This window comes from Salmo salar, chromosome 04 (assembly GCF_965601325.2).
Source record: "Salmo salar chromosome 04, fSalSal1, whole genome shotgun sequence".
NCBI classification, from domain to species: Eukaryota; Metazoa; Chordata; class Actinopteri; order Salmoniformes; family Salmonidae; genus Salmo; species Salmo salar.
Window position 1 is genome coordinate 77353024 of NC_138294.1, and position 26958 is coordinate 77379981.

The 26958-nt window shown below is 40.9% G+C and overlaps 1 protein-coding gene across 1 annotated transcript in view; it reads left to right on the forward strand.

Annotated features, from left to right (window-relative positions):
* The window catches only part of kirrel3a (kirre like nephrin family adhesion molecule 3a), a 281100-nt gene that overhangs the window by 155109 nt on the left and 99033 nt on the right, over positions 1–26958 (forward strand). Inside the window, exon 3 of the mRNA XM_014197820.3 lies at positions 21023–21172. Within this exon, the coding sequence (XP_014053295.1) occupies positions 21023–21172 (150 nt within the window). The remainder of the gene's footprint in view (positions 1–21022; positions 21173–26958) is intronic.

A 26958-nucleotide genomic window follows, 5' to 3' on the forward strand; every position in this document is an offset into this window, starting at 1 on the left:
CCATGTGTATGCATATCCTAGCTTCTGGGCCTGAGTAACAGGCAGTTTACTTTGGGCACCTCAGTCATCCAAACTTCCGAATACTGCCCCCTATAACTAAGAAGTTTAAACATAAAGGTCTTAGGCCTGCAGTAAATTAAATTAGACGACCAGGTTTATTTTTCTTTAGGTTATAATAATCCATGCCTTCTGGGAATGTTATGAAGTCTAAAAGTTACTGGTGGAGTTATAAATTTGTCTATCAGAAGTATTACAATGGAAATGAACTTTTAATCCGTCTTCAAGACATGGCATATAAGGGTGCAGTGAGATACCCTATGGGTTGGACAATACTTTTCTTGTCAATCATCTTGAAAAAACGTATACTTAATAACCTGTTAGGGCTAGGGGGCAGTATTTGCACGGCTGGATAAAAAAATGTACCCGATTTAATCTGGTTACTAATCCTACCCAGTAACTAGAATATGCATATACTTATTATATATGGATAGAAAACACCCTAAAGTTTCTAAAACTGTTTGAATGGTGTCTGTGAGTATAACAGAACTCATTTGGCAGGCAAAACCCTGACACATTTTCTGACAGGAAGTGGATACCTGATGTGTTGTATTACCTTTAAACCTATCCCATTGAAAAACACAGGGGCTGAGGAATATTTTGGCACTTCCTATTGCTTCCACTAGATGTCACCAGCCTTTACAAAGTGTTTTGAGTCTTCTGGAGGGAGATCTGACCGAACAAGAGCCATGGAACGATGATGGCCCATTAGACACCTGGCGCGCGAGTTCATGTTGGGTACCCTCGTTCCAATACATTATAAAAGAGAATGCATTCGTCCACCTTGAATATTATTCATGTTCTGGTTAAAAAAGGCCCTAATGATTTATGCTATACAACGTTTGACATGTTTGAACGAACGTAAATATATTTTTTCCCCTCGTTCATGAAGTGAAGTCCGGCAGGCTTAGATCATGTGCTAACAAGACAGAGATTTTTGGACATAAATGATGAGCTTTTTTGAACAAAACTACATTCGTTATGGACCTGTGATACCTGGAAGTGACATCTGATGAAGAGAATCAAAGGTAATGGATTATTTACATAGTATTTTCGATTTTAGATCTCCCCAACATGGCGGCTAGTCTGTATCGCAACGCGTATTTTTCTGGGCGCAGTGCTCAGATTATTGCAAAGTGTGATTTCCCAGTAAGGTTATTTTTAAATCTGGCAAGTTGATTGCGTTCAAGAGATGTAAATCTATAATTCTTTAAATGACAATATAATATTTTACCAATGTTTTCTAATTTTAATTATTTAATTTGTGGTGCTGACTTGAATGCCGGTTATTGGAGGGAAACGATTTCCTGAACATCAACGCCACAGTAAAACGCTGTTTTTGGATATAAATATGAACTTGATAGAACTAAAAATGCATGCATTGTCTAACACAATGTCCTAGGAGTGTCATCTGTTGGAGATTGTAAAAGGTTAGTGCATAATTTTAGCTGATTTTATGGTTTTGGTGACGCCTGTCTTTGAATTGGCACAACATTACACACAACTCTTGTAAATGTACTGTCCTAACATACTCTAAATTTATGCTTTCGCCGTAAAACCTTTTTGAAATCGTAAAACGTGGTTAGATTAAGGAGATGTTTATCTTTCAAAGGGTGTAAAATAGTTGTATGTTTTAAAAATTTGAATTTTGACATTTATTTGGATTCAAATTTGCCGCTCTTGAAATGCACCTGCTGTTGATGGAGTGCACCACGGGTGGGACGCTTGCATCCCACCTAGCCCATAGAGGTTAAAAACAGAAAATCAACCAATGTCAGCCTTTAAATGCTTTATTATCCAAATGTTGAAAGTGCGTGAGGGCGACGGAGAGAAACAAATGGTGCAGTTTGAGGCCATGTGGCGGTGTGATGTAGTTGCCGTTTGTATGTGTATGTTTTCTATTGTCTAAAAATATCAAATAAAATTGTACAAAAAAATGTATAAGTAAAAATGACAAGCTTGCAACACGCATGTGATTATTCATCATGAATATGATTTATTTGATTTATTTCGTTTACAATGTCACAAATAATCGAACACACACATGAGCAGATTAACTTGGTCAAAACATTTCTTTATTAAAGACTATTAGAACAGGGGCCTCCCCAGTGGCGCAGTGGTCTAAGGCACTGAATCGCAGAGCTAGAGGCGTCACTACAGACCCGCGTTTGATCCAGGGCTGTTTCACAACCAGTCGTGTTCGGGAGTCCCATAGGGAGGCGCGCAATTGGCCCAGCGTTGTCCGGGTTAGGGGAGGGTTTGGCCAGGGAGGCTTTTCTTGGCTTATCGCGCTCTTGCGTCTCCTTGTGGCGGGCCGGGTGCCTGCAGGCTGACCTCGGTCATCAGGTGAATGGTGTTTCCTCCGACACATTGGTGCAGCTGGCTTCCGGGTTAAGCCGGCTGGTGTTAAGAAACGCAGTTTGGCGGGTCATGTTTCGGAGGACACGGGACTCAACCTTCATCTCCCTAGCCCGTTGGGGATTTCCAGTGATGAGACAAGATTGAAATTGGGGGGAAAAAACAACAACAAAAAACTAACTATTAGAACTCATGTTGGTAGTCATTCATTTTGGTCCAAAGGCACGAATGAGTGAGACTCAGCTTTATGCTGACAAATATAGCTTTACGCTATGAAATAGCCCACTAAATATGCAAAGCCTAAACAAAAATATTGAATTGCCTTTCATAAATAAATGAAGTAGCTCAGGTTTTGAAAATATGGGCAACCATTTCCCCCTCCCTATCCTCGCTGAACTCTCTTTCATTCAGTTTCTTCTTCACATCAGCAAAGGACTCCGTGTTTCAGAAACTCACTTTATATAGAGGGGCTATCACTCTTTTACATTGTGGTAAATAAAGCCAGTTTGTTATTTACAATTATTTTTGTATGTTTTTAGAAGGAGAGAAAACAAAAGCCCACCTTGCCTATTTGTCAAGTGTAATTGCACCATTGTATTTACCCAAGTTCTCTCTTAACTCTGCCAACAATTGTTTTGGGGGCTTGACGCAGGACTCTAGTGCCAGAGAAGAGAGTCTCTCGACTGAAACATTCACACCTCCCTTAATTTGTGAAAATATAGTAAATTTGTGCCACAGTTCAGACTACCGATAGATCAGTGTTCTAACTCCCCCTTGTGATAGTGTGGTGCAATGACAGAATGACGAAATTTATCACAATCTGCCACCATCTACCACAAACGTTGCGGCATAAGCTCAAAACTTTTAATTGAGGAATCACTGTACATGTATATATTACCAGTGGTGTAAAGTACTTAGGTAAAAATACTTGAAAGTACTACTTAGGTAGTTTTTGGTGGTATCTGTACTTAACTATTTATTTTTTTGACTACTTTTACTTCACTACATTCAAAACAAATCAAATCCCCAAAAATTTGGTCACATCATTTCCTAAAGAAAAGAATGTATGTTTTACTCCATACATTTTCCCTGACACCCAAAGTACTTGTTACATTTTGAATGATTAGCGTGGGAGTTCACATTTTTTAAGTCCATGTTGCATAACGCTACATAAAAACATGTATAAAAGAGGATATAAACATATGTAGGGCTTTTTAACTCTTTATGTCATGCATATAAAGGCTTTATAAATGCTTTGAAATCTATGCTTCTTTTTCGTTTTCGCTTGCCTTTATCTTTCCTCCTCTGCCAATCTCACTCTTCGTCTACCTCCCACTTTCTCTCGCTATCTTCCTCGAACAGGGCTACTTACCTTTCAGTTTTTCTGCTTCTCTTTTCTTCTCACTCTATCTCTTACTTTCTTGGGCAAGACTTTTGTCAGTTTCTCTTTTTTCTTCTCGCCTCTATCTCTCTTTCTGTACCTTACTCGTCTTCCAGTGTAGCTCTCTTTCTCTCTCTATTATAGCACCTTTCTTTCTCGCTCTCTTCCTCTCTTTCCTTTCCTCCCACCCTTATGTCTTTCCCTTACCCGTCTTCCTATCTATCTCTATTTATCTCTACATTCTACATTACTCCTTTTGGTAACACTTTACATTAAGTTGCCCATATTGTATGTAACTATGTATGTAACTAACACAGTAATAACTGTTAAGAACATAGTAGTTACATAGGTTTTACTATATAATTACATGGTAATAGGGTTGTTGCGGAATCAGTTATTACACAATTGGAACAAGGTTCACTTGCTGAAGGTTATTCCAAATGTGTAACTACTGATGTTATTACACATTCTCTAGTTCCACTATGTAACAATTTTTTTGTAATTACACATTTGAAAATACACTGAAAGTACAAAACATTAGGAACACCTGTTCTTTCCATGATATAGACTTATTGATGTCTCCTTTTAAATCCACTTCAATCAGTATAGATGAAAGGGAGGAGACAGGAAGGATTTTTAAGCCTTGAGACAATTGAGTCATTGAGTGTGTGTGTGCCATTCGGAGGGTGAATGGGCATGACTAAATATTTAAGTGCCTTTGAACTGGGTATGGTTGTAGGTGCCAGGCCCCCCCGGTTTGAGTGTGTCAAGAACTGCAACGCTGCTGGGGTTTTCACGCTCAACAGTTTCCCTTGTGTATCAAGAATGGTCCAACACCCAAAGGACATCCAGCCAACTTAACACAACTGTGGAAAGCATAGGTGTCAACATGGGCCAGCATCCCTGTGGAACGCTTTCGACACCTTGTAGTCCATGCCCTGACAAATGAAGGCTGTTCTGAGGGAAAAAGGGGTGCAACTCCAACTTAGGAATGTGTTCTTAATGTTTTGAACACTCAGTGTATGACCTTGTTACATGTAACTACAAGGTGCCACTATCATTGAATCATCATGTAACACCAACTATCATGTAATACCAGTTTTGATAAATAGGCTAGGACCTGGTAACAACAATTGTAACAAGCCACACCCTGTCATTAACTACTGGTCATATTAAATTAGTTTATTTCTATGTTATGACCTGGATCAAGGGCTATACTGAATCAAGTGTAATGTAAGAACAATGTAGTTACATAGGATACACTTGTAATTATCATGTACCTACCTAGGAGCAAGCAACTTAATGTAAAGTGAAACCCAGTAAGGTATACCCTTTATAATTACTATTTAGTTACAATGTAACAACCTTTGCAGACAGCAGGGGTCACGTTAACGCAGAATTCTGTGTTGTTCAAAACGCAGATCTAAAATGCTTCTTATTGTAATTTCTGCTCGACGTCAGACTCATTTTGTGCTTCAGTTGCACTTCTCAACTTGGATGAGAATTCACAAACTGGCATTCTATCAGCAGACAACTCTCTGACTGATGAGTAACTATTGTAATTTTCTCCAGTACTTTTCTTGGTGTAGGGTAAAATGCAAGATTAACTTCAACCAAAACATTAGGAAATGTAGCTGGCTGCATTCTTTCCATGATTAACATTATAAATAAATATGATGGCCATGTGTAATTTTGTACTTACAATGTAAAATTATTTAACAACCAACTCTGTATTTGCAATGTTGTTACAAGTATTTACAGTGTACTTAATGTAAAGTGTAGTGACATTTTAATGACTTTGTAGTTACAATGTAACAACCTCTTCAGACAATAGACTAACCAGGAGACATAAGGAGACAGGATAACATTTTTCAGTTGGACTTTTCTTTAAAGGATTTGACAAAGATTCATATTAAATACCTAATTTCAGACTCAAAGCAATAACTATTTTAGTTACTAAAACATACTAACACAGGGTGGTGGTAAAGCTAGCTAGCATTTCCCCATCATTCACTAATGTAGATAGCTAGCTAGTTATCTACGCACTGGCACAATGTCAACATGTTTTCCAACTTGGTCAATAAACGTTACAAAATCAGGATCAAATGTATGAAAGATTTAGTTAACCTTTCTGCCGCAGGAGTTCCGCTAGCGACCCACCTCGACAACATCCGGTGAAATTGCAGAGCGCCAAATTCAAAATACAGAAATAGCCATAATAAACATTCATAAAAAATACAAGTGTTATACATCGGCTTAAAGATTAACTTCTTGTTAATCCAGCCGCTTTGTCCGATTTTTAAAAGGCTTTACGGCGAAGCATACCATGCGATTATCTGAGGACAGCGCCCCGCTTACAAAAGCACACAAACATTTTACAACCAAGTAAACGAATTACAAAAGTCAGAAATAGCGATAAAATTAATTACTTACCTTTAAAGATCTTCATATGGTTGCAGTCACAAGAGTCCCAGCTACACAATAAATGTTTGTTTTGTTTGATAAAGTCCCTCTTTATATCCCAAAAACTCCGTTTTGTTGGGGCGTTTTGTTCAGTAATCCACTGGCTCAAAGGCGGTCAAAACATGCAGACGAATACATCCTAAAAGTACCGGTAAAGTTTGTCGAAACATGTCAAACGATGTTTATAATTAACCTCACTAGGGGAGGTGGGACGAAATCGTCCCACACTATTCAACAGCCAGTGACAAATCAGAGCGCCAAATTTAAAACCACAAAATGTCATAATTCAAAGTTCTCAAACATAGGACTATTTTACACCATTTTATAGATACACTTCTCCTGAATCGAACCACGTTGTCCGATTTCCAAAAGGCTTTACAGCGAAAGCAAAACATTAGATTATGTTAGGAGAATACATAGACACAAAAAACCACACAGCCATTTCCAAGCAACTAGCATGCATCACAAATACCCAAAATACAGCTAAATGCAGCACTAACCTTTGATGATCTTCATCAGATGACACTCCTAGGACATTATGTTATACAATACATGCATGTTTTGTTCAATCAAGTTCATATTTATATCAAAAAACAGCTTTGTACATTAGCATGTGACGTTCAGAACTAGCATACCCACCGAAAACTTCCGGTGAATTTACAAAATTACTCACGATAACTGTTGACAAAATACATAACAATTATTTTAAGGATTATAGATACAGAACTCCTTTATGCAATCGCTGTGTCAGATTTTAAAATAGCTTTTCGGCGAAAGCACATTTTGCAATATTCTGAGTACATAGCTCGGCCATCACGGCTAGCTAATTTGACACCCACCAAGTTTGGGACAACCTAAACTCAGAATTAATATTAGAAAAATTGGATTTCCTTTGCTGTTCTTCATCAGAATGCACTCCCAGGACTTCTACTTCAACAACAAATGTTGTTTTGGTTCCAAATAATAGTTATATCCAAATACCGCCGTTTTGTTCATGCGTTCAGGTAACTATCCAAACCGTGACGCGCGAGCGCATTTCGTGGCAAAAAAATGGAAAATATTCCATTACCGTACTTAGAAGCATGTCAAACGCTGTTTAAAATCAATTTTTATGCGATTTTACTCGTAAAATAGCGATAATATTCCAACCGGGCAACGTTGTATTCATTCAAAGGCTGAAAGAAAGAAATGGAGTAGTCTTGTAAACGCGCATCTCAGTCTCACTGTCCCCAGGCTGACCACTTACAAATTCTGCTGCTGTTCTTTGCCCAGAGACAGCAGACTCCCCATTCCCCTTTCTGGCGGCTTTAGAGAGTCAATGGAAGCCTTAGAAAAGGTCATGTTACAGCACAGATGCTGTATTTTTGATAGAGATGCAACAGAAGGACAACAAATTGTCAGACAGGGCACTTCCTGTATGGAATCTTCTCAGGTTTTGGCCTGGCATATGAGTTCTGTTATACTCACAGATACCATTCAAACAGTTGTAGAAACTTTAGAGTGTTTTCTATCCAAATCTACTAATTATATGCATATTCTAGTTTCTGGGCAGGAGTAGTAACCAGATTAAATCGGGTATGTTTTTTATCCGGCCGTGAAAATACTGCCCCCTATCCCAAAGAAGTTAATCCTCAGGTTGTCAATTGTCTAAATAATTGATAATATTTAAACCGGACAATAACGTATTCAATAGAAAGGAAAAACAACGAAGGGCCCGCACTCAGTCACGCGCGCAAACCAGCACTGCGTGATTCTACAGTCCACTGACAGAAAGGTCTCATTCTTCTTCATTTTTCAGAAAACAAGCCTGAAACAATGTCTAAAGACTGTTGACATCTACTGTAAGCCATAGGAACTGCAATCTGGGTCCTAACCTTTTAGATACTCTATAGGCATTTAATTGAAAATACCCACATCCCAAAAAATCCCACTTCCTGGATGGAGTTTCCTCAGGTTTTCTCCTGCCAGGTCAATTCTGTTATACTCAGAGACATTATTTTAACAGTTTTGGAAACTGTTAGTGTTTTGTATCCAAATCTACCAATTATATGCATATCCTAGCTTCTGGGCCTGAGTAACAGGGAGTTTACTTTGGGCATGCTTCTCATCCAGACCTCAAAATACTGCCCCCAAGCCATAAGAAGTTAACAATGTTATTTCACATTTTTATACTTACATTGCACCTTTGCACATTGCAAACCTTTATCAACACGAAAAATTAAGAGACAGAAATAGCTTGTGGCTTCCATTTTGTCTGCAGAGTAGAGTGTGAGAGGTCAGATTGACATCACTTCCTGGTGAACTCTCACTTATCAAAGATTATGGATATACCAACAAGATACATGTCTCTCCACCCTAACAATGGTAGTCGTTGTCGACAAAGCAGCACAGCAGGCTGTCTAGCTCCGGCCTATTCTTTCTTTGGATTGATAGATACATCTCATTTTTGTAGTCGATATTTAGAATATTTGATGAGGGTTGTTGACATCAACCGCCTGCATTCATTGTCGAGAGATGCTATTCTACTAGCCTCATGTCATGAATATGCATAGCCATCTCGAGACAACTCTGATATAAAGTGTTTTTTATCAAAGTTGCCGGGATGTCACGTGACCTACTTATATCAGTATACTCGTAACAACTTCAGCATTACAAAACTTCTATTCAATCAAATAAACCTCACATAGCAAATTCAGTTATTCCTCAATGAAAAGTTTTGAGCTTATGCTTCAACCATTTGTGGTAGATGGTGGCAGATTGTGGTAAATTGCATCATTCTGTCATTGCACCACACTATCACAAGGGGGAGTTAGAACGCTGATCTATCGGTAGTCTAAACTGTGACACAAATGTACTCTCTTTTCGAAAATTAATGGAGGTGTGAATGTTTCAGTCCAAGAGTCTTTCTTCTCTGGCACTAGAGTCCTGCATAAGGCAACAACAACAAAAAGGTGGTGGGTGGTCCCCGAAGTTGAGAGAGAACTTGGGTAAATACAATGGCACAATTACACTTGACATGTGGACTGACGATTTTCGAAAAATAGGCAAGGTGGGCATTTTGGTTTCACTCCCTCTAGAAAAGTACAGAAATAATTCTAAATTACAAACTCGCTTTATTTAACACAGTGAGAAAGAGTTGATAGCCCTTCTATATAACGTGAGCTTCTGAAACACAGAGTCCTTCTTTGCTGATGTGAAGAAGAAACTGAATGAAAGAGAGTCCAGCGATGATAGTGAGGGGAAAAAGGTTTCCCATATTTTCAAGACCTGAGCTACTTAATTTATTTAATTAATTTATTTAATTTTTATTTTTTTTACAATTTAGTATATTTGTTTAGGCTTGGCCTATTTAGTAGGCTATTTCACAGCATAAAGCTATATTTGTCAGCATAAAGCTGAGTGACTCACTCATTCGTGGCTTTGGATCAAAATAAATTAGTACCAACATTCTTTCTGATTGTCTTTTATAAAGAAACGTTTCGACCAAGTTAATCTGCTCATGTCTCACATCCTGACCATAGTAAGTTGTTATTTTCTATGGTAGAGTAGGTCAGGGCGTGACAGGAGGTGTTTGTCTGTTTTTCTATTTCTATGTTCAGTTTCTAGTTTTGTATTTCTATGTTGGTGTTGTTTGGGTTGATCTCCAATTGGAGGCAGCTGATCCTCGTTACCTCCAATTGGAGGTCATATTTATGTTGATGTTTGTCCCACCTGTGTTTGTGGGTGATTATATTTTGAGTAGTGGGTTTTTTCTCTGCGTCACGGTTTGTTGTTTTGTTATTTCAAGTATTTGGTGTATTGCATTACGTTTCACGGATAAATAAATATGTGGAACTACGAACATGCTGCATTTTGGTCTGATCCTTCAGAAAGCCGTGACAGAATCACCCACCAAAAAAGGACCAAGCAGCGTGCCCAGGAGGAGCAGGGATCCTGGGCCAGGGAAAGGAGAGAATGGAGGACGTCCTGGACATGGGAGGAGGTAATGGCAGGGGACAAGACCCTGCCACGGAAGCAGGTGGAGACAGCGAGGGAGGAACGGCGACATTACGAGGAGCTAGCCCAACGAAGGAAGCACGAGAGGCATCCCCGAAGGAAGCACGAGAGGCACACGGGACGTTAGGCAGAGTCAGGATGGAGACCTGAGCCAACCCCGTGCTTACCGTGGGGAGCGAGTAACAGGGAAAGCACCGTGTTATGCGGTGATGTGCACTGTGTCGTCAGGGCGCACTCACAGGCCGGTGCGATCTGTGCCCGCGCCCTGCATTAGTCGAGCTAGGTTGAGCATCCAGCCAGAACGGGTTGTGCCAGCTCTACGCTCGAGATCTCCAGTGCACCTCCACGGCCCAGTATATCCTGTTCCTGCTCTACGCACTCGCCCTGACGTGCGTGTTACTGGTCTGGCGCCTCCTATGCCAGCCCCACGCATCAGGCCTCCAGTGCGCCTGCCCAGTCCGGGGTGTCCTGTTCCTGCTCCCCGCAGGAAATAACAAATACTTGTTATTTCAAGTATTTGGTGTATTGCATTACGTTTCACGGATAAATAAATATGTGGAACAACGAACGATCTTGTCGGCGATGGAGAGAAATAAAATGGGGCAGTTTGAGGCCATGTGGCAGAGAGCGATGTAGGCGCTGGAGTTGGGGGTGTGAGCAGGTGGGTCTGGGCAGGTGTGATGTAGATGTCGTTTGTATGTGTATGTTTTGTATTGTCTAATAATATCAAATAAAATCATACAAAAAAATAATGTATTTTGGTCTGATCCTTCAGAAAGCCGTGACATCATGTTATGTTTGTTCAATTATTTGTGACATTGTGGTTACAATGAAGAATGTAAAGGAAATTAATAAAATAATAGCATGTCATTTTTCTTCATTACATTTTTTTGTATGATTTTATTTGATATTTTTAGACAATACAAAACATACACATACAAACGACATCTACATCTACATCAAATCAAATCAAATGTATTTATATAGCCCTTCGTACATCAGCTGATATCTCAAAGTGCTGTACAGAAACCCAGCCTAAAACCCCAAACAGCAAGCAAAGCATGTGAAAGAAGCACGGTGGCTAGGAAAAACTCCCTAGGAAAAACTCCCTAGAAAGGCCAAAAACCTAGGAAGAAACCTAGAGAGGAACCAGGCTATGAGGGGTGGCCAGTCCTCTTCTGGCTGTGCAGGGTGGATATTATAACAGAACATGGTCAAGATGTTAAAATGTTAAAATGTTCATAAATGACCAGCATGGTCAAATAATAATAATCATAGTAGTTGTCGAGGGTGCAACAAGCACGTCCGGTGAACAGGTCAGGGTTCCATAGCCGCAGGCAGAACAGTTGAAACTGGAGCAGCAGCACGGCCAGGTGGACTGGGGACAGCAAGGAGTCATCATACCAGGTAGTCCTGAGGCATGGTAATAGGGCTCAGGTCCTCCGAGAGAAAGACAGAAAGAGAGAAAGAGAGAATTAGAGAGAGCATATTTAAATTCACACAGGACACCGGATAAGACAAGAGAAATACTCCAGATGTAACAGACTGACCCTAGCCCCCCGACACATAAACTACTGCAGCATAAATACTGGAGGCTGAGACAGGAGGGATCAGAAGACACTGTGGCCCCATCCGATGATACCCCCGGACAGGGCCAAACAGGCAGGATATAACCCCACCCACTTTGCCAAAGCACAGCCCCCACACCACTAGAGGGATGTCTCCAACCACCAACTTACCGTCCTAAGACAAGGCCGAGTATAGCCCACAACGATCTCCGCCATGGCACAACCCAAGGGGGGGCGCCAACCCAGACAGGAAGACCACGTCAGTGACTCAACCCACTCAAGTGACGCACCCCTCCCATGGACGGCATGAAAGAACACCAGTAAGCCAGTGACTCAGCCCCTGTAAAAGGGTTAGAGGCAGAGAATCCCAGTGGAAAGAGGGGAACCGGCAAGGCAGAGACAGCAACGGCGGTTCGTTGCTCCAGCCTTTCCGTTCACCTTCACACTCCTGGGCCAGACTATACTTAATCATAGGACCTACTGAAGAGATAAGTCTTCAGTAAAGACTTAAAGGTTGAGACTGAGTCTGCGTCTCTCACATTGGTAGGCAGACCATTCCATGAAAATGGAGCTCTATAGGAGAAAGCCCTACCTCCAGCCGTTTGCTTAGAAATTCTAGGGACAATTAGGAGGCCTGCGTCTTGTGACCGTAGCGTACGTGTAGGTATGTACGGCAGGACCAAATCGGAAAGATAGGTAGGAGCAAGCCCATGTAATGCTTTGTAGGTTAGCAGTAAAACCTTGAAATCAGCCCTTGCCTTAACAGGAAGCCAGTGTAGGAAGGCTAGCACTGGAGTAATATGATCAAATTTTTTGGTTCTAGTCAGGATTCTAGCAGCCGTATTTAGCACTAACTGAAGTTTATTTAGTGCTTTATCCGGGTAGCCGGAAAGTAGAGCATTGCAGTAGTCCAGCCTAGAAGTAACAAAAGCATGGATTAATTTTTCTGCGTCATTTTTGGACAGAAAGTTTCAGATTTTTGCAATGTTACGTAGATGGAAAAAAGCTGTCCTTGAAACAGTCTTGATATGTTCTTCAAAAGAGAGATCAGGGTCCAGAGTAACGCCGAGGTCCTTCACAGTTTTATTTGAGACGACTGTACAACCATCCAGATTAATTGTCAGATTCAACAGAAGATCTCTTTGTTTCTTGGGACCTAGAACAAGCATCTTTGTTTTGTCCGAGTTTAAAAGTAGAAAGTTTGCAGCCATCCACTTCTTTATGTCTGAAACACAGGCTTCTAGCGAGGGCAATTTTGGGGCTTCACCATGTTTCATTGAAATGTACAGCTGTGTGTCGTCCGCATAGCAGTGAAATTTAACATTATGTTTTCGAATGACATCCCCAAGAGGTAAAATATATAGTGAAAACAATACACCTGCCCTGACCCACCTGCTCACACCCCCAACTCCAGCGCCTCCATCGCTCTCTGCCACATGGCCTCAAACTGCCCCATTTTATTTCTCTCCATTGCCGACAAGATCTTTCAACATTTGGATAATAAAGCATTTAAAGGCTGACATTGGTTGATTTTCAGTTTTTAAGTATATACGTTTTTTCAAGATGATTGATGAGAAAGGTATCGTCCAACCCATCTCATTGCACCCTTATATGCCATGTCTTGAAATATACACATTTCCATACTTCTGACAGACAAATTTGTAACTACAACGATAACTTTTGGACTTTATAATATTCCCAAAAGGCATGGATTATTATAACCTCATAAAAAATGAACCTTTAAGCCATTACATTTTTTGTTGACCAAATTCAAGACAGACGTTCCGCCAAGTTGGGCCTCTCACTTCCTCTTCCTCTCTGCACATACAAAAAAATAAAAATAAAAACATCAAACATTTTGTTTCACTTTTTGTTCACTATTTAGTGAAGGACATTGTAAGTTTGCACATTCAAAAGAAGAACATTTGGAAATATAAGAAGCCAGGAAGTGATATCACACTGACCTCTCACCTCTCTTTAGTTATAATGTTTTTAAAGGTTTATAATGTGCAATGTAAGTAAAAAAAAATGTAACTAACATTGTAAGCTAAATGTTTCATGATTTTTATGATGATTTGGTAACGTTTATTAACTGAGGTAGAAAAGGTGTTGACATTAGGCTACCAGTGCCATCTAGCTAGCTAGCTACATTAGTGAATGATAGTGAAATGCTAGCAAGCTAGTTTTTGCCACCCTGTGTTTCTACTAACTAAAGTAGTTATTTCTTTGAGTCTGAAATGGGGAATTGAATTTGAATAGTTTGAATCTGAATCTTTGTCAAATTCATTAAAGAAAAGTCCACCTGAAAATGTTTCTCCTGTCTCCTTATTTCTCCTGGTTAGCCTATTGTCTGCAAAGGTTGTTACATTGAAACTACAAAGTAATACACATTTCATTTCACTTCACTTTACATTAAGTTGCTTGCTACTGGGTAGGTATATTATAATTAAAAGTATATCCTATGTAGCTACATTGTTCTTATATTAGACTTGATTCGGTATAGCCTTTGATCCAGGTCATAACATAGAAATAAACTAATTGAAAATTACCAGTAGTTAATGACAGGGTGTGGCTTGTTACAATTGTTGTTACCAGGTCCTAGCCTATTTATCAACCCTGGCATTACATGTGGATTCAATGATAGCGGAACCTTGTAGTTACATGTAACAAGGTCAGAATTTAGTTTCATCTATTGACATGGTAATTGACCGGTGACTTTAAAACGTGTAATTACAAAACATGACTTACTTAGTGGAATAAGAAAATGTGTAGTAACATCAGTAGTTACACATGTGGATAAACCTTCACCAGTTGTGTAATAACAGATTCCTCAACATTCCTATTTTCATTTAATTACATAGTAAAGCCTATGTAACTACTAAATGAACACAGTTATTAGTGTATTAGTTACATAGTAATAGGAACAACTTAATGTAAAGTGTTACCCTCCTTTCTCTCTTCTTCTCCTTCCCTCCTCTCTTGGACACATCCTTTATCTGTGGCCTCAATATCTCTCATCTGTCTGTCCATCTCTCTCCATTCTGCTCTCTCCCTTAGTAACTGTCTCTTTGTCATGGTTCTCAATTGTTGTTGTGTCGCTCACATGTCCATTGATCTGCACTTTTTCCTTTCATTACCTTCACGTAATTGAAAAGAAATCCATGCGCGCTCTCTTCATCAAAAAGGTATCTGTCACTCGTCACATCGGTCCAAATGACAGAGCGATGCAATGGAGCAATGGAGTATTTAATTAGAGTTTGATCATTAATTAAAAGAGCCACTTCACGTGGCACAGGAGTCACAAACACTGATTGTGTAATTGCTGTTTTTCCAAATTCTCACAAGTGTTTCAAATGTATTTCATGGTGTGGCTTAATCAGAACCCTCTTCTGAATTATTAAACAAAGACAAATTAGGGGGGTTATATGCTTTTGCATAACGGGAGAGAAACATTGGGGATTGGGCCCAATCACAAATGTAAAATTGTCATAAGTGCAAGTGATATGGTAAATGGCCAATATTGCACAAGTTTCATCTGTAGGATCCACACTCAAAAAATGTATTCTCAAAGTAATTATATGCTATTTTATTCATTTAGAGCAGGGGTGGGCAACTCCAGTCCTCAAAGGCCTGATTGGTGTCACATTTTTCTCCATCACTAGCAAACACAGCTGATTAATCAAATTGCATTCTAAACTGAAGATCATCATTAGGTGATTATTGGAGTCAGGTGTGTTAGCTGGGGCAAAACTGTGACACCAATCAGGCCCTCGAGGACTGGAATTGCCCACCCCTGATTTAGAGGTAACAAGAGCAAAGACAAATGTTTTTGTTATACCATTATCAGTGTGTATCGATTACTGCTTGAGTACTATTACATTACTACCATAATTATTTTCTTTGTTGTTTCCACAATTCTCCTACTCCTCTGCATTAGCCATCTTACGACACTGCAGTTGTCGCGTGAGACGTATTTGAAAATTAACACCACAGCCAGAAAAACTGTTTCTCAATCTCCCAGAATATATTAAGCTCAACTAACCCTACACACCGACACTCCAAACTGCATCTGGGTTAAAGAAAATCAACATTTGAAAGTTGCAGCAATTTATGGCAGCATCTGCTGCTCTGCCAGATGGTTAAATCATGTTTTGCTAATTTCCAAAGCGTCAGCGTGTCTGCTTCCCCAATCTTTCCTCGGGCTGTTTTGAAGACAGTATCGTTGCTCTGATGGCTGCCAGAGGAAATTATTTCCCACAATCAGCTTTCAGAGCGGTGTGTAGTGTGTTGTTTAGATAGGTGAAGTCAAATACTGGATAAATCAGCATCAACAACCCACCTTACAAACTCTTTTACCCAATCAATGTCTTTGAGGAGACCTGATCACTTGACTAGATAAACAATTTGAATAAAATGTTCCATAACATCACTAGAGAGGACAGAAAATATACCTGGGGTTACAATATGGCAATGGACTACAGTTTGCGTACCATGCCATGGCATCAGATTTGTTTTCTTCTTCCACAAATCCTGTCATGCCAATCTGTTACATTGTCTTCCCCTGAAGACATGGTCTGCTTTTGCCTCAGTCCCTTGTTATATTTTGTCATGGATGGCGTTTTCATAATTGGGCCTGGGAGAACAATCCTTTCCCATTATGTCCATACAATCCCACTTCAGGTCCTTTTAGTAGCATCCTGGGACCCATCACCTGTGTCACTGAAGTGCAGTGTAATGACCGGGTCCCCAGGGGCCTCCTGGTGCTTAACCAAAAATCACTATCAGCTCAGAGAAGAGAAAGAGAGAGCTAGGGAGAGAGAGAAAGAGCGAGCGAGAGAGAAAAAAGAGAGAGAATAATAGTAAAGGTTGGGAGATTGAGAGAGAGAGAGAGAGAGAAAGAGAGAGGGAGGAGCTGTCTGTGTCTGTGTGCCTGCCATGGGGATAAATTCCACGTCTTTACGGTGGATCAATGATAGGGGGGGTCTAGTGTGAACTGGAAAGGCTCTCTCCCGGCAGTGTGAACTGTGGAAAGTGTTTGCTTTTAGAGACGACAGGGAAATTAGACCTCTTAGTCAACACAACAGCTATGTGAAGGAAGGCAGCAAGGCCACATACTGACACCGTACTATTGTCCTAATGGCTATCATAACTATCATCAGGAGCTAAAAGAGTGGCTCGAGCACTAAAGGATAATGGCACTTAAAGCTAAACATAATTACCATATTCGTCTGAATAGGACAGATTATGGCCATGAAGTGGTGTTGTAAATCAAAGGCCAAAGTCAATGAGGGAAAATTATATTTTTAACTGATAATGTTTAGTTTTCAAAAAAAGCTGAAGGAGGGGTCTGACTGTCAATGGCATCGACAGCACCCTAGCCTCTTGATTGCTCTCCCCGTGTAATTTGGACTCTTCCTTTTTCCACTTTTTGTAATCGGAGCAAGGGAGTGCTCGCTTTACATGTGGCCTTCACCTTCTCTCCTGTGTTCCCTTTGATCTGGCCCTACTCAGGATGTGTCCCAAATTGCACCCTATTTCCTTTATAGTGCACTACGTTTGACCAGGGCCAATAGGGCTCTGGTCAAAACGAATTCACTATTTAGGGAATAGGGTGCAATTTGGGACGGACATCTGAAAGTGTTCATTTCCGTTTCCTCCCATTGATGTGTCAGTTAGGTGTCCTCACTCCTCCATACTGAAATACATCATCGTCCGCCAAAACCCTCTTCTATCTAAGTCACGGCATTGATCTAAGTCGAGTCTGACTAATCTTAATGGATCCATCGCCTTTATAGAGGCTTCTTCCGCCATTCATTCCCACTTGGTTTTGGGTCGTTCGCCTGACACTTGATCTCAGGTCTTAATGTATTTCTGGGATTGAATGTATTCTGTGCCTCCTCTCTCTCTCTCTAACACCCCAGGGGAGGAAAATTGGTTTCCTCAGGGATCTTATGTACAGTATATTAGTATTCCCCAAAGAATCAAATCCCCTCTCAGAAATAAAATATGATTATATGTGCTTCCGGTAACACTTTACATTAAAGTCAAATCAAATCAAAGGTTATTTGTCACGTACACAGATTAGAATATGTTAAAGCAGATGCAACAAAATGCTTTTGGTCCTAGCTCCAGCAGTGCAGTAAATGTCTAACAGTACAATACTAATACACAAATAATGCCAAGGAAAAAAGAAAAGGACAAAAAAAGAAGAAAAAACAAGATATTAAGAAATGTCAGAACGAGCCGTCAGAGTCCCGGATATAAATTTGTGGTGTGTAAAGACACTATGGACAATATATAAACAGGAAAAATATACATACACTATACTGTATATACAAAAGTATGTGGACACCCTTTCAAATTAGTGGATTGTCTGTCCTTGGTTGCAACACTCACTTGTTCCAAACTGTCTCTGGATTCAACGTCAGCACAAGAACTGTTCGTCGGGAGCTTCATGAAATGGGTTTCCATGGCCGAGTAGATACACAGAAGCCTAAGATCACCATGTGCCATGCCAAGCGTCGGCTGGAGTGGTGTAAAGCTTGGACTCTGGAGCAGTGGAAACGCGTTCTCTGGCGGGATGAATCACGCTTCACCATCTGGCAGTCAGACAGACGAATCTGGGTTTGGCGGATACCAGGAGAACACTCCCTGCCCCAATGCATAGTGCCAACTGTAATGTTTGGTGGCGGAGGAATAATGGTCTGAGGCTGTTTTTCATGGTTCGGGCTAGGCCCCTTAGTTCCAGTGAAGGGGAATCTTAACGCTACACCATACAATGACATTCTAGACGATACTGTGCTTCCAACGTTGTAGCAACAGTTTGAGGGAGGCCCTTTCCTGTTTCAGCATGACAATGCCCCCATGTAGAAAGCGAGGTCCATACAGAAATAGTGTATTGAGATCGGTGTGGAAGAACCTGACTGGCCTAAACAGAGCCCTGACCTCAACCCTATCAAACAACTTTGGGATGAATTCTAGCGTCAACTGCGAGCCACCCCTAATCACCCAACCTCACTAATGCTCTTATGGCTGAATGGAAGCAAGTCCCGCAACATTGTTCCAACATCTGGAGGAAAGCCTTCCCAGAAGAGTGGAGGCTGTTATAGCAGCAAAGGGGGGACCAACTCCATATTAGTGCCCATGATTTTGGAATGAGATGTTGGACGAACAGGTGTCCACATACTTTTGGTTATGTATATATATTATATATATACTGTATATATAGGATGAGGGGATGAGATAGGGTTTGTACCTTAATGTAAAGTGTAACCCATTTGCTTCGTGAGAGGTTAAAGTAAAAATACCGTTTCTTGCGTTTAATCAATTTCCTATGAGGGAAAACTGCTTCAAAATGTGGTTTTATGTTGTTATGCATCTTATTAACAGAGGTTAGCACAGTGTTCAGGTCCCCTTGGTGAATGTATTGAGAATGACCAACCAGCATTAACTTACAAAATCAGTAATGCCATTAACCATGAAATAGCTAATGAAATTCTAATGCTCTGGTCAAGACATATAGTACATGAATGCATTAGTGTATGTGAACAAAGTAAGACTACTAGGCCCTATACGTTGGCATCTGGTATATTATGTTGTTTGTATCAGCAGTGGTGTGGGAGTTAGTCTCTCCCAGCCAGCTCACTTAAGACTCCCCTACACTATGGCTCAGTAAAATGCTTCTATGATGATTTAGGCTTGTCATTGATCCCTTGGCAGTAGAATAAACAGCAGTATTTTAGAGAAAATCAATGAGCATTAATGTTATTTACTTTGCCCATTTGGGTTGAATGCTGCTCCCCCCCCCCCCCCCCCCCCCCCAAAACCCACCTTACACCCCCTACCTGCCTCTTCCGGTCTCCTTATTTCTTAAAGTCTTTCAGTGTGCTCCTCCCTCCTCCCTTCATTCACCAGAGCAGGTATTTCTTTTCCTGTTTATCGGTCCTGGAAAATAAAGGAGGGATCTTGCAGCTTGACTTTGAACAGCGTTTTTTTTGTTGTGTTTTCTGAGAGAGATTTCTGCATTTTCTTTCTATAGTTGCTGCTGTTTTACCTCTCTGTTGTTTCTGTTCTTCATCCATCAGCCCTCCTTTGACAGCTCAAATTAACATTGTCAGTTTTGTGGATTTGTTCTTTCAAAATGGAAACTCCTCTTTGCGGTTCAATCCTTTGAATCCATCGCCTGAGTATCAACACACAGAATTCCCAAGGAAAGAAATAATAATTGCAGTTAGTGTATCACCTCTAACATTGTGTTATTTTTGTTATGTAACACATTCATACATAAGAATAGGAATCTCCACATCATAAATATAGACTACAGACTCATTACAGGCTAAAAGAGGCCGTATTATTTTCAATTCAGTGGATCCGATACAAAATGTACTTGCTTTGCTAAAAACAATATCCGATCTGTTTAGGGTGATGTTATTTCTTAATAAAATGGTCTATTAGATATTACATATCGCTCATTTGTTTTTCAACTGGGTTATAGTAGCTATTACGGCAGACACTGGACTCGACACAATTGGCGATGGGAGAATTGAATCCCCTCAAGGGCTGACAGCTGCTCAATTTATGTGCGGGAGGCCAGATTAATGCTCCATTTTTTTATTTGAGGAAGGAAAAACAAGAAAGTCCACCGTTCCCTTTCTTCTCTCCTCCTCCAAGGATAACTGTAGGTGGCCAGAGAAAGTAATTAGCTACTATACGTGCATCTTTTACCGTGCTAAAGATGTATAATCTTATAAGGAGTGGAAAGCAACAATAACACAGCCCACATCAAATATATAATTGTAGTGAGTGTGTGAGTGTGAGTGTGTGTGTGTGTGCGTATGTGTGTGTGAGTGTGTGTGCGCGTGTGTGTGCGTGTGACTGTTCTCCATTATAATTGTGTGTGTTCTCCTGAAAGGAATAACAAGCTCACTCTGAAAAACCAATTGTTGCTTTAATTGTGTTTCTTTAAACTAGTGGGCATTGCAATCCATATCCCTGGATAATTGGAAAACCTAGCGTGTAGACACACATAATGAAGGGGTGTGTGTGGGTGTGTGTGTGTGTGTGTGTGTGTGTGTGTGTGTGTGTGTGTGTGTGTGTGTGTGTGTGTGTGTGTGTGTGTGTGTGTGTGTGTGTGTGTGTGTGTGTGTGTGTGTGTGTGTGTGTGTGTGCAAGAGTAACAATGTGTGTTCTTGTGTTCCAGGCTACCCACGTTATGACATCGTGGGAGACCACAGCAAGGGTGAATACCACCTCTTGATTCAGAGAACTGAAATGCAGGATGACGCCTTCTTCGAGTGCCAGGCCATCCAGGCAGCTATCAGAACACGCCCCGCCCGACTAACTGTGCTCGGTAAGGATCGGCTAGAATACTATTTGGTTACATTCAAGATCACTAAATCATTGTGTATACAGTGGGAAGGCGTATCAGAATGAGTGAGTCTTGAGAGAACATCCTGTTCAAGGCCAAGTAACACTTGCAAAACAGTGTCAAACTGTTTCACAGCAGGTAGAAAAAGTAGTAGATCTGGGGCACCTGAAGAGTTGACATTTTAGATGACTTAGGCTGCGTCCCAAGTGGCACCTATATAGTGCACTACTTTGACCAGAGCCCCTTGAACAGGGCGGCAGGTAGCCTAACGGTTAGAGAGGCGAGCCAGCAGCCAGTTCGAATCCCGGATCCAATGGGAGAAATCTGGCGGGAAGTGAGCTGGCAACCGGAGGGATGCTGGTATCAAATCTTAGATGCCATTGCCTGCCATTGTGCCCTTGAGCAAACATTTAACCCCCCACAGCAACGGCACCCAGTGTGGCAGCCCCCTGCAACTCTCCAAAAACATGTGTCTTTCGGATGGGTTGGGTTAAATTTCGGTTGGACTTTGTGTACAATTGACCAATAAAGTGATTTTAATCTTAATAGTGCCTGGTTAAAAGTAGTGCACTATATAACGAATAGGGTACCATTTCAAATGCACACGTAAAGTGAGCGAGAGGAAGGGATAGAGGGAAGAAAATGAGGAGAGCTGGGAATACTGTAATATTGAAATAGCTCAGTAGTCATTTGAAAGGTGAAGGGAACTGAATATGAATCGGCTAGAGATCAATCATAGATGCATCCTCAAATCAGGCTTAATGAGGTGATGCCAAATCCCCCCAATCTGTTTTCCATCAGCCATCATTTTGGGTGGGATCGATGGAACCCTTCGATGCAAACCCTTTGGGGCCTTGGGCAGAGGCAAGGAAGGAGCACCCTAATTAGCATTATCGATTCATCCTCCCTTGTTTAAACCATGATATATTCCAGAGGTATTAGTTCATTATTCCCCCCCTTAGTGGATGCATTTTTGCCCACTAATTTAAAGTTGGTTACTTAGTGGGGAGTATGAAGTGGCCGATCACAGGCAGGGAGAGGGGAGAGTTAAGATGTTGGCGATTCGGCTCCAATAGAATTATTAATTATAGATAAGGGCACCATATTGTGGGGGGAGGGTTTAGGTTTTTAGGGCAAGAGAGACAAATCATCCTCCTCCCCAGGGCCTAGCCATTAGCATGACACTTAATCCCAGACAAATCGGCATCACTTTGGAAAAAAGTTGCATACAAAGCCACCAGCGGGACAGGTGAGAGAGGTAATGAATGTATGGATGCTGTCATGGTCAATCCCTGCCTGTCACTTCCCCTTCGGTGGAGACGGTTGGAGACTCAGAGGCAGCCAACCACAGGCCTCACTCCAACGCTTGACGTGTTGTGCTCTCATAACCAGAGTGGATGCCTGCCCGTACACCGACTGGCTCCTCCTCACAAGCATCTGTTGATGTCAGGGATTTTATTAAAACATTTTCAGACTGCAGCTTTGATGCTTTGTGTGATGTTGAGGATAGGTGTTAGACATACTTTGGGATTCCTCTTTGGACCCCGTTCTTTGAACATAGCTTCCATAGTTGAAACATTTGTGTTTATACATTGCAATATCCTCCCATTACAATGTCCCAAAAGTGCAAAAGTGTTCAGTGTTCATGCACCCCATAGGTAATCCATTACACAAGTTTTAGCTGCTGCATTAGACAAGGCAATGCCGTTTCCGTAATAGCCTGACCTTACTTTCCTCCCTCATAAAGAAAGCATTCTATTTGCCGACACACAATAATATCCCAACACACTGCAGCCTGCCTGGGCCTGAACTACAGATAAACCCAGGGGTTGTCATTAACACCGACTCCACGCAATATCGCTGGGATGAAAATGCCCTCCACCAGTGACATTTGAACTTTGAACCCCATCTGAGAGTGGCAGGGTAATCCAAGTGGCCTTGTGGCGGTGGCTCTGTTGAATAAGGCATGAGATAGTGCAGGTACAAGATCCAAAGGGGCCCTTGAGGCTAATTAGATCTCTAGAAATCCCCCCAGCCATGCAGCGGAGCCACAGACGGCTGTCACCGAGCTAAAGGGGGATAGCACGGCACTAGCAGAGGTCAGGGCTGCTTTAAATGGACTTTGGAGATAACCGCAGGTATTAATCACAGACATGCATGACTGCCAATTGAGCAACAGCATGGCACGAGAGTTGGCTCAATCAGATGATGTCTTCTGTTGACAAAGTGGCTTTCTGAGAATGAAACGTGAAATGTGCTCTCCAAAATGTGTTAGGCCCAATAAACAACATTTTCCAAAATGTGTTAGGCTAGGTTCATATCTAACAACTGAGACGAGATGGTTTCATGGAGTTTTAGATCATTAGTTTGCTTAATCTGATCAGTCTAGTTTTAGAACGTTTCATGTCGGCTGCTAGAGTTTCCAAGATTCATCAATTAAAATCTTAGCAAAAGACTTGAGTTGAGACAGTTCAGTTTGGGCAATCAGAGAACAGTGCACTGTGACCAAATGCTTGCTAGGTTGCTGATATTTCTCTGTAAAGTAACAGAGTATGTATGACCTGTCTTTGGTGAGCCAGTGGCTGCATGTATTTCATGTAACTAATTTGCTACAACAACTTGCTACACAAAGTACAACTTGTTACAAAGTTTCAACACATCATTGAAAGCATAAAGTGTCACCATGGAAACTGGTCGTCATTTTGATCTGAATGCCCAGTTGTTAGTCAGTTCTTCTACAACACAAAATTCTAAAACTGTCTAGTTTTGTCTCATGTCGTCTCTCCTAATGCCAGTTGCTAGATCTGAACCGGCCTTTCGATAATGATTGAAATACGTTTTTGTACAGACTCTGTATTATGACCTGGAGTGCAAGTGTCTGCTCAGTTTCTTTTAATGTGTTGTTTACTGCAATTCATATAAACCATTGCAAGCTATCTACATTATATTGAGGGCTGGGGAAAAATCTCACATGGGGCATAATTGCAAATGCTTTAATTATCTATCAAATTTGTGTAGTTATTTACTCTAATCAATGTGTGTGATTTGTCAGTTGAATAAATTTAACAGAGCTCATCTTTGAGGTTTCCAAAGTGCCTGTTGAATAACTCTGCAAATAGGTTTAACGCTTTGGACAAACTGTAGCCTACAGTACCCCCCTGTACCCTCCTTAATTGACCTTACTTCATTGCATGCTAACTCAGTCAATCGCTTTAAACCCTGTGATACCCAAACATTTTTGATATTGCGTTTTTGCAAGACTTACTAAAATATCTCGAGCTCTGGCTCAGAAGCAAACTGTAAGCTTCAATTCACAAGCGTCAAGTTTGAAAACAACCTGCCCCTGTGGCTGAAAGTGAATTACGAGCTCAGATCAACCTTGATGTGCAGTAAAATAGTGCTAAATAAAACAATGAGTTAACCCTTCCGTGACAAGTCTACACACACATCTAGACTCTATACGTCCCCTGTGAACCTCTGGCTACCTCCAGGCTGATTAACCAGTGCTTTTCAGAGCAAAAAGGATTTTACCTCCCCTCAGCAGCTTAGCAGTTATTACTGTCACTTTTGTTATGGATTAGCCTTTATGCCTACTGGAGGTAATCACCCTCTGTACCGGCAATAAAAGATCAATCAAACTGAGGAGAAGCAGCACACACCTCCTCATCTACAAGGCTGCCTCTCGCCTGCATCCATAGAGCCATTGCACACTGGCGTCCCGAACCATCCGAACTCTTCCCCCACAGTGCCTGTTTTTTTGTCACTGTAGTAACCTTGCTATGGTGATTTATGCCTTCTCATACACATAGAGCGGATATTTTAATCCCTCATCCCAACATCCTCCTATCCTACCAATCTGCCTTTTATTTAATGTCAAAGCCAGCAGTGGCCCAGGCTAGGTAAACGAGCACTAGATTGGGAAGGGCACTTGGTTGTTCTGTGTGTTAAAGATCTGTAAGTGGAACTTTTGAATGTAGAGCCTGTTGATATATGGCCAACATTCATATATTGATGCTAGGAAAATTACACATTTTAGCTCAAATTGGTTGAGTTACGAAACATTAATTAATTAAGTGTTATGTTTATTTTGAATAATGTATTTGTATGATTTGGTACTGGACACTGTTTATTATTTATTGCCTTGATCTGGTTCTGTATTTGATGGATAATTTGCAAGCAATAAGGGTCTTGGGCACAGGAGGCTGCTGAGGGAAGGGTTGCTCATAATAATGTCTGGAACGGAGCAAATGGAATGGCATCAAACACACGGAAACCATGTGTTTAATACCATTTCACTTATTCCGCTCCAGCCATTACCATGAGCTCGTCCTCCCCAGTTAAGGTGCCACCAACGTCCTGTGGTCTGGGAATACAGCATCTATTGATTTGAGAGCTAGCACTTGTATTGATTAGGCCATCCAGATTAATGTTATTGGCATGGGGTCATTGACATTCACCTCTATTCACTTTCTTGAAGTTTTCATACCATACAAAAGACGGATGATTCTAAGATGATTTATTGTATTAAGGTAACACCTAACAATGGCCTCTACGTGGGACAATTACAGTTTGAGCAATCTTTTGTTCTCCAAACGGATTGAAATAGGTATGATAAAAATTGAAGCTGTCTGTCTTATAAACAAGCCTGAATAAAGCTCATCTAATTTGTCTTGAGCCCTAGAGTGATTACAGCATCAGGACCCAAACAAATTAAGATGTAAACTGCATTAATAGAAACGCCGATAGGAGATCATTTGTATTTTCAGCTTGCCTCCTCCTCTGCCATTTTTCATCCTTTTGTACTGTCACGGTAGATTGAGAACACTAGACAGTGGAGAGAAAAGTGCAGCTCATCCAAGCAGAATTATAATACTCCCCACTCTCTCTTCCTCCTCTTTTTTTCCTCTCTGTTGAGCTGTGGTGGTTTGAGGGATTGGCGTTGTGGGCCACTGGGCCATATCTGTTGGGTGTTTCGGAGCATGGCAGGATTCTAGGGAGGTGTCCATCATTTCCTAATGACATGCCAGCCGGGGCATGTCTGTCTCAGCGTGCCGCCCAGCCCACGGCACTCAGATAGGAGCCGAGCGCTATATGGGGAAGGATCTGGTCACACCTCACATGGAGAGTCTTATTAATTTTCTATTACACTTTAATAAGTAGTATTTAACACCTTAATAAGGAATTAATGGTGTAATAATGGCCCTATTCATTGTCTACTACAGATTAATAAGGCGTGTATGACAGCTGAATATCAGAGAGGTGCCAGTTTATGAAGGGAATGGATCTGATCACACTTCATATGAATGGCCTTTTTCATTGTCTATCAAATCAAAGTTTATTGGTCGCATATACAGATGTACAGGTGTTAAGGCAGGTGCAGCAAAATGCTTATGTTACTAGCTCCAGCAGTTCAGTAGAATGTTTCGCAAATACAATACAAATACACAAATAATTTAAAAAATGTAAATAACCAAGAAATAATCCAAGAATGTGTGAGAATCCAGAATATAAATATGTGGTGTGTATAGACAGTATATCATTTGGAAAAGAAAATGGTGTGTACAGTATTAAATATATTAGGATGAGCTATGTCGAGAATACAGTATATAAAGTTGAAGTCAGAAGTTTACAAACACTTAGGTTGTAGTCATTAAAACTTGTTTCTCAACCACTCCACACATGTCTTGTTAACAAACTATCGTTTTGGCAAGTCGGTTAGGACATCTACTTTGTGCATGACACAACTAATTTTTCCAACAATTGTTTAC